The sequence below is a fragment of the Schistocerca americana genome, chromosome 1, assembly GCF_021461395.2.
Source record: "Schistocerca americana isolate TAMUIC-IGC-003095 chromosome 1, iqSchAmer2.1, whole genome shotgun sequence".
NCBI lineage: Eukaryota > Metazoa > Arthropoda > Insecta > Orthoptera > Acrididae > Schistocerca > Schistocerca americana.
This window is the reverse complement of record NC_060119.1, coordinates 970938911-970948442: the sequence shown is the minus strand read 5'-3', so window position 1 is coordinate 970948442 and position 9532 is coordinate 970938911. Positions and strand designations below refer to the sequence as shown.

At 42.6% G+C, this 9532-nt stretch overlaps 1 protein-coding gene across 1 annotated transcript; it reads left to right on the top strand.

The window, feature by feature from the left end:
- Positions 1-2214: 2214 nt before the first annotated feature.
- On the top strand, positions 2215-2553 carry LOC124595636 (DNA-directed RNA polymerase II subunit Rpb4-like). The gene has a single exon (XM_047134468.1). The coding sequence runs from the start codon at positions 2215-2217 to the stop codon at positions 2551-2553; it is 339 nt and encodes a 112-aa protein (XP_046990424.1).
- The last annotated feature ends 6979 nt before the right edge of the window (positions 2554-9532 follow it).

The following is a 9532-nucleotide window of genomic DNA, read 5'->3' as shown; positions in this document are numbered from 1 at the left end:
TGGATGTGTGTGGTGTCATTAGGTTAGTTAGGTTTAAGAAGTTCTAAGTTCTAGGGGACTGATGACCTCAGAGCCATTTGAACCACAACAAAATTGATACGTAGTTTTAAACAATCACACAATAGAAAGTACGATAAAAATCTTAATTCAAGGGCCGGAATTACTAGGATAAGAGCTGGAAAAATTTTACAGTGCTATCTTTCAAAGATTGCGAATTGCACAGTTAGTTAAACCAGGCTTACAAATACGCAATGATACATTCTGGAATAAAAGACATTCGAAAGAAAAGACTAGTTTTGCTCGTAAATTCGATCTCGCATTATATGATTGGTGCCACGAGAGCGAATTTTTGGACATCCTTCATACTTGAACACGATTATTCGTGTAGCCAGAAAATTGAATACGAGATGGGGTAAATAAAAGTGGAACGGAGAACAGAGTTACAGGTTACAAACAAACACTGCAGGGGAAAGAAATACACTACTAACATGACTGTATCAGATGTTGAAAGTGACCACCATTCATCTCTTGCCACTTTTGTCCTTGGTCAGCAAAGTGCTGAAGCCGCATGGAAGCTGGACTGCTCGAATTGCTGCCATCTTATCCGAAATGTGCTGCTGCAGATCTTGACGACTATTAGGGTTGTTGCAATACAGCTTAGACTTAAGGTTCCCACACAATGTAAATGCACATTGACACATCGAATGACCTGTGCGGTTAGATAGGGCCACGACCAGACTGACATTTGCAAACAGCTCTGTCGGACGTGCAGATTTTGTAAATGTGCTTCAAGGTTCGGCCGGCTGTATGGTCAGTTGCTGCATCCAGTTGGAAGTAACTGTAGGTCTTTTCCTCCTCTGTTAATGTTGCCACAAATGGTTTCAAAATGTATCCATTCGTCCAGACCACTTTTATTTACCCTACCCTGTACTTGTTAACAGAACAAGAATAAGACATGTAATATGATGGATATCTATAACTTACGTACTACAGACATGTTTAAAATAACTCGCCCTACTACTTTAGATCTATATTATACAGAGTGAAGAAAAACTCGCGCAATCGAAATGCCCAGCGCTGTACCTGACATACTAACAATACAAAATTGTCTGTCACAAAATTTCGTCCTGTGTATATTTCCGGCAGTAAACGGAAGTTAAAGATTAGCAATGTCGCAACACTGTAATCACATTTACGGTAACTATCTCTAACAGCACCTTGGACTAGTGCTGTGCAGCCGATACAGAGGACAACGTTTTGGGTTAGCACATAGGAGGTTGAGGGCTCGAATCGGGGTCGAGGCGTATTTGTTTTTATTTGACAGTTTCATGCACTTTATGAATGTACCATCATTTCACATTTGCAGTAGCTTATTAGCAGCTTATATGAACCTGTGATCTTCCTGTGGTAATCACTAACAACTGTATATTACCTACAGAAATGCATTCCCGAAGGTTCATTACTCTACATTGACTGTGTTTTAGTGTTCGGTTGTTTTCCGTCAGGTAATTCATAAAAATAGTTTCCACCTCGTAGCATTCTTTCTTTGAATAATTGTAACAGAAGGCAAATAGGCTCTGCAGCAGAATCATATTTGTTTTAAGTTGACTTTCAAGAGCCGTATCTTACTTCACACCACTTTCCACATTCATGTCACAGTGTTGTGGCTAGAGTTACTGACTCTCGATCACGGGGCTCCAGCTTCGAATCCGTGCGATCCTGATTTATCTCCGTTACGGACTGGTTGTGTGTGGTGTCCTCACGATCGGACTAGCATCGGAAAGGAGACTCCCGCCAAAACGGCCATACTCATATTACCTTTCCACACCGATAATTAACCAATAAAGTCTTTTAGTATGACTTTGTTGGCTCTCGCACATCCCGTCACCAAACGAGCCAAGAAACGCGGTTACTTTTATTCCACACACTGTCGCTCTCACTGTCCTTCAACTGTCTCCTCTGAATTTAATTTTGATTTGTTTTGGCACAGCACTAACAAAACAGAACGTATACCTGAACAGTATAGTATATACTCCTTCACGCTGACACCGCTGTACGGATTTCGGAGAAACAGGGATTAGATTTAGCTTCTACCCTGTATTAACACATGTACTACGTTTGTACGCTGGTAGTACAAGAGGAGCACCGGTGTGTAATATACGATCTAAGAAGTGGTTGTTGTTTAATAAACAGTGAAAACTCTAATAAGCAAAAATGGCTAGTCCTGCTCTAAGAGATATGGTAGAAGAAGATACGGCAGCGTTAGTATTCTCAAGAGTTCGAGAAGGCAAAAATGCTGTTGATCAGCGAGGTGCACATGCCGCTAGAGCACCAGAAAGTGCTGAGGAGGAGCAGGAATTCTCAGAGGTGTTCGTCAAGACACTGAGCTACACCAATCGCTTCCGAAAGTTCAAGAACAAAGACACAACTGCCACAGTACGTAATCTGCTGGCACAAAAGAAGCTGCTCAAGTTTGAACTGGCTTCGTTGGCGAACTTGCGTCCGGAGAACCCCGAAGAAGCAAAGTCGCTGATTACGAGCTTGGAAGGGTGATTTGAAGATGAGGAGCTGCGACAAATCCTGGAAGACATATAGAAGCGGAGCCTCCAGAACTGCTGATCGTGATCTGTGTACTGGATGTGTTTGATGCCTGGCTGCCGGCAACAAGTCGCAAATATTTATCGTTGTAGGTGATGATTGTTCTTTTAAGCAAAGTTTTCTGTGTTGATTTTATATTCTTCGACTGGGTTTTTTCGAATTTGTTTAATGGTCATGTAAATTATTTTGCCACACAAGTGTGATTTCAGTTAATGCTGTCATTCATTGCATTTAAAAGACTAGTCAGCTGAAGTTAGTTCGTATAATTACTCCAACCGACTTAACTAATTTTGTTATAGAACAGTGATATAATCAATCTGTAAATGAAACAAACAACTGGTAGTTTAAATTTAAGAATAGAACAGTAGAGACATCAGGTTAGTTGATAGTAGAAACCTACAGCTTCCACAGTTTCTCAAATTTTACCTGTATTCAACATATTCGTGATGGCAGTATGATGTTGATTGGAATATTGGATGTCCAGAGGAACTTTTATTCCAGAAACAAGGGATGGTGCTGCTGCAGAAAAAAAAAATTAATTGAAAGGAAAAAAAGGTAGTGTAGGGTTAACGACTTCGGTTACTAATCTGAACGTTCTCGGATTCTAAACCCACCAATGCCAAATTTTGCACTATTGTCATCATTGGCGGTCGAAGACTTCTAGCAAAAGAAGTTACCCTCACTCTGCCAACGGCCTTGTCAAAGAGGGCAAAGAAGCAGACAAAGGTTAAGGGCACTCTCTTGGGGTGGGAAACTGCCCTTAAAGGTAGAAGAGTCGGCAATAATCAACAGCAGAAGGCCGCAGAAGGCAATGGAAACCAATGCATTAAAGAGACGTAACCTGTATCCACAAGATATGTGGCCTTTAACTGAAAAATTATTATCATGATCTCTCCGTTGTCAAAATATTTCGGAATAGTCTCCCATTCGGATCTCCGAGAGGGGACTGCCACGGGGGAGGTGATCATGACTAAAATATTGAATAAATAACAAAAGGATAACTTTCTACGAGTCGGGGCGAGGAATGTCAGAAGCTTAAACGGGGTAGGGAAGCAAGAAAACTTTGAAAGAGGATTGCAAAGGCTTAATCTCCATTTAGTAATGGTCAGTGAGGTGAAATAGAAAGAAGAGAATAGTTTCTGGTCAGATAAATATAGTGTAATACCAACAGCATCAGGAAATGTTATAACGTCAGTAGCATTCTTTATGAATACGAAGGTAGAGTAGAAAATGTGTTACTGTGAGTAGTTCAGTGGTAGGGTTGTTCTGATCAGAATCGACAACAAAGCAACACCGACAACGATAATACAGGTATACATGCCATCGTCACAAACTGAAAACGGAGAGATAGAGAAAGTATAAGGGGATATGGAAAAGATAATACAGTACGTAAAAGGAGATGAAAATCTAATAGTCATGGGAGACTGAATGCAGTTGTAGGGGAAGGAGTACAAGACACACTTGGGACAAGGTATGAGAGAGGAGAAAGATTAATTTTCTGTAGTAAATTTCTGCTAGTAATAGCGACTACTCTGTTCAAGAATAACAAAAGGAGGAGATGTACTTGGAAAAGGGCGGGTGATACCAAACGATTTCAGTTAGACTACACCATGGTCAGACAGTGCTTCTGAAGTCAGATAGTGGGTTGTAAGGCTTACCCAGAAGCTGAAATAGACGCAGATCGCAATTTAGTAATGATGAAGAGTAGGCCGAAGTTTAAGAAATTAGTCAGGAAGAATCAATATGCAAAGAAGTGGGATACGGAAGTGCTAAAAAATGATGAAACATGTTTGGAGCTCTATGTGGCTATAGATAGAGCAGTGAGTAATAGCTCAGTAGGCAGTAAGGTTGAATAGAAATGGACAACTATAAAAATGGCAGTCAGAGAAGTTGGTAAGAAAACATATGTACAAAGAAGGTAACTGCGAAGAAATAGCCAAAGATATACTTCAGATGATCGACTAAAGGTGGAAGTACAAAAACATTTAGAAACTTTCAGGAATAAAGAAACACAAATCGCTGAGGAATGAAATAAATACACTCCAGGAAATGGAAAAAAGAACACATTGACACCGGTGTGTCAGACCCACCATACTTGCTCCGGACACTGCGAGAGGGCTGTACAAGCAATGATCACACGCACGGCACAGCGGACACACCAGGAACCGCGGTGTTGGCCGTCGAATGGCGCTAGCTGCACAGCATTTGTGCACCGCCGCCGTCAGTGTCAGCCAGTTTGCCGTGGTATACGGAGCTCCATCGCAGTCTTTAACACTGGTAGCATGCCGCGACAGCGTGGACGTGAACCGTATGTGCAGTTGACGGACTTTGAGCGAGGGCGTATAGTGGGCATGCGGGAGGCCGGGTGGACGTACCGCCGAATTGCTCAACAATTGCGTGAGGTCTCCACAGTACATCGATGTTGTCGCCAGTGGTCGGTGGAAGGTGCACGTGCCCGTCGACCTGGGACCGGACCGCAGCGACGCACGGATGCACGCCAAGACCGTAAGATCCTACGCAGTGCCGTAGGGGACCGCACCGCCACTTCCCAGCAAATTAGGGACACTGTTGCTCCTGGGGTATCGGCGAGGACCATTCGCAACCGTCTCCATGAAGCTGGGCTACGGTCCCGCACACCGTTAGCCCGTCTTCCGCTTACGCCCCAACATCGTGCAGCCCTCCTCCAGTGGTGTCGCGACAGACGTGAATGGAGGGACGAATGGAGACGTGTCGTCTTCAGCGATGAGAGTCGCTTCTGCCTTGGTGCCAATGATGGTCGTATGCGTGTTTGGCGCCGTGCAGGTGAGCGCCACAATCAGGACTGCATACGACCGAGGCACACAGGGCCAACACCCGGCATCATGGTGTGGGGAGCGATCTCCTACACTGGCCGTACACCACTGGTGATCGTCGAGGGGACACTGAATAGTGCACGGTACATCCAAACCGTCATCGAACCCATCGTTCTACCATTCCTAGACCGGCAAGGGAACTTGCTGTTCCAACAGGACAATGCACGTCCGCATGTATCCCGTGCCACCCAACGTGCTCTAGAAGGTGTAAGTCAACTACCCTGGCCAGCAAGATCTCCGGATCTGTCCCCCATTGAGCATGTTTGGGACTCGATGAAGCGTCGTCTCACGCGGTCTGCACGTCCAGCACGAACGCTGGTCCAACTGAGGCGCCAGGTGGAAATGGCATGGCAAGCCGTTCCACAGGACTACATCCAGCATCTCTACGATCGTCTCCATGGGAGAATAGCAGCCTGCATTGCTGCGAAAGGTGGATATACACTTTACTAGTGCCGACATTGTGCATGCTCTGTTGCCTGTGTCTATGTGCCTGTGGTTCTGTCAGTGTGATCATGTGATGTATCTGACCCCAGGATTGTGTCAATAAAGTTTCCCCTTCCTGGGACAATGAATTCACGGTGTTCTTATTTCAATTTCCAGGAGTGAAGGAAGTGCAGGAAAGCTAAGACGAAATGGTTGCATTAAAAATCTGAAGAAATCGAGAAAGAAGTGATTGACGGAAGGACTAACTCAGCATATAGAAATCTGAAAACGACTTTCGGAGAAATTAAAATCAAGATTGGGATTATTAACAGTGTAGTTGTAATTGCACTGTCAATAGAAGAGGAGAGAGCAGATTGGCGGAAAGAGTATACTGAAGGCTTCTATGAGGGGAAAGATTTGTCTGATGAAACAGGTGAAGAAAAAGGAGTGGATTTAGAAGAGATGGGGGAACCAGTGATAGAATCAGAATTTAAGAGAGCTTTGGAGGACTTAAGATCAAATCAAGACGAGGGGAGACACAACATTCCACCAGAATTTCTAAAATCACTGGGGGAAGTGGTAACCAAATCACTATTCACATTGGTGTGTAGGCTGAATGAGTCTGTCGATATATAATCTGTCTTTCGAAAAATATCATCCATAGAATTCCGAACACTGCAAGGGCTGACAGTAGTGAGAACTATCGCACAATCACCTCAACAAGTCGCGCATCCATGTTGCTGACAAGAACAATGGTGCACGATGTTCGAAATTCTGAGAAAAATAGGGACAAGCTGTAGAAAGAGACGAGTAAAATCAAATCTGTACATGAGCCAAGAGGAAATGATAAGAGTGGACGTCCAAGAAAGGAGAGTTCAGATTACGAAGGGTGTAAGACAAGGATGTAGTCTTTTGCCCCTAGTGTTCAATGTGTAATTCAAAGAAGTGATGATGGAAATAAATGTTCAGGAGTGTAATTAAAATTCAGTGTGAATGGATATCATGATGAAGAATCACATTATCTACCGTGTGGAATGAATTGTCTAATGAGTAGAGAATATGGATTCAGAGCAAATCGAAGCAAGGCGAAATGAGTGAGAATAGCGGGAAATTTAGCATTAGGGTTGTTGGTCACGATGGAGATGAATGTGTTCTGCTATCAAGTTCATAAGCAAAACTAATTGATTTTATTTGTGTCTTTACAGTGATTTATTTTAACAAGTTGTATTCAGTGAAACACTTTTATGATTGTCATATGTATTTATGTTCCACATTGTAAGTTACTAATGAAAGATATCTGAGGGAAGGCACTACGTCTTTAGATAGTTACAGTCTTTTTTTGTTTACGTCACCGCATTTTAAGGGCTATAAGACTTTTTTTTTGGAATATTACCTCCAAAATACTCGAAATTAACATAAAATTCTCACCGATGTTAAAAATGGCCATATATTAAATGACACGGGAACTTATCTCTACAGGCAACACTCCATTCAAATGGCAGCAACAGTGCACCGATGCGACGAACATAAGTTGTGGCCATTCACAAGTTTGCTGAAACTGTCTCCTTCCAACCCCGCCATCGCAAATGCAGAACACCTTCTAGCCAATGATGCGTCGTTCCAGTTTACGGTGCCAGTGAACTTGAATTGAAAATGATTTGTGTTATCGGTAATAGTAAAATGTTTTATTAATAGCTGGTTTCGTAATGTAAAAAAATAAATTTGATGCGGGTTATAAATCTGAAGTAATAGCACATGCAGAAGATCATGGAAAAAGAGCTTCTGAGCGACATTTCGGCCCTCCACCATGTGAGGTAACTGGCGAATTGTGGCACCCTGAAAATATTCTCCGTTAGGAGTTGGCGTGGCCGCCCGGGCTGCTCGGCCAGCCAGGGCCCGGCAGCGAACTCGTCGTGCCGAACGTTTGCCGGACGAGAGTGGTAGCCCCAGCACATGGTCCAGCCACGTGGCAAGGGAATTCCATTTTGGCGCTGTGTCGATAATGGAGACATGCTGGGAGTGCCAAAGATGGCGGACTATGTGAAACCAAAATGGCAGACATTTCTCAGTTCGTATAGAAATTAATAGTAGCCAGATGAATCATGATGGCTCAAAAGGAAACATGTACATTATCATTATTTGCACGACGATTCTGATGGCGTAACCAAATTTTCAATATATTTATTCGTTTAAAGTTTAGTATCTGACGATAAATTATACAAGTAACACCCAGCAAAGAATTTCCAAAATCTAAACGGTTCATCCGATTTCATCGATCTTCGTGTATTTAGAAAGCTATTAGTGTAAACCTAAATTGGTATAAATTACAGGCATGTAACCTGAACAGTACATGAGTTATTGGAGGTCAAAGTGGCCGATTACTAGCGATCGCGCCAGGCCGTAAGTACTCCACAGTTACACGAAATAAACGGTAGCAGCATGCTTAGAAATCTATTTATTCATCTATGTCTTTGTTTATATCCGACATATAGCATTCATGAAGAGATTGGTTAAATATTTACTGTGTTTTAGAAAGCACAGAGACATTGGGCTACTGCCCTACCTTTTCTTGCTTTTCTTTTGATATATGTATATTTAATTTGTTTATGTATTTAATAATGTGTGTTAGAGCGTGTTTATGGTCCAGCCGTAGGAATATTAATTTAATTTCAAGGTATTTAAAAGGAAATCCACTATTTCGTATGTGTTTCAATATGTTTGTGAGTGAATGTTGGCTTGGAGACATGCAGGGAGCCCTTTAGCCAAGCGCAGAGCTCATTACTAAGAGTGACGTATGGAGGGTGGGGAGAAGCATCGTTTCCCGAGAGGACATGAGGTAATTCTCGTCAGTACAGCACAGGACACGGGAAGTGCTGGACGTGACAGTTGGCGGAAAGTCTAGGACAGTGGAGCAGTTTGCGCGTGGTCGCGGAGGATAGAAATATTTCGGAGTGCCGACTTGTGTTCTTGTGTGATTTCCGTGGCTTCTGCAGTGAAGACGTAGGATGCGTTCAGAAGTTAATATCTCGCAACTATATTGTTGTTCATAACTAATAACGTGAACTAGGAATCTATTGTTTCCTTGTTATTCAACTTATATTTTATTTAATTGCTGGACCATAGACAACAATAGGTGTTTTGCAGAAATATACCACATTCTCAAAAGTACTTCTACTATCATACTCATCATTTAAAGTCATTAAGATAGTACCTGCAGATTTTATTTAATTGCAATCTTTCATTTATACATTTATATATTACATTCATAATTTGCAATTGCCGAGTGATAGAAACCTTCGACCATCCGATTCATGTCTGTATTCTTATTGTATACCGTAGACTTAGCAGTATTTGGCCTGTAATGCGGCAACTACCTCTCCCAGCCTCTAGACAACGAAAACCGCCAAAACGTTTAATATTCCGGTTCTGAGTCAGAGGAAACGTAGTTGAGGGCCACCATCATACCATTTTTTTTTTTTTTTTTTGCTCATCAGTCTACTGACTGGATTGATGCGGCCCGCCCCGAATTCCTGTCCTGTGCTAACCTCTTCATCTCAGAGTAGCACTTGCAACCTACGTCCTCAATTATTTGCTTGACGTATTCCAATCTCAGTCTTCCTCTACTGTTTTTGCCCTCTACAGCTCCCTCTAGTACCATG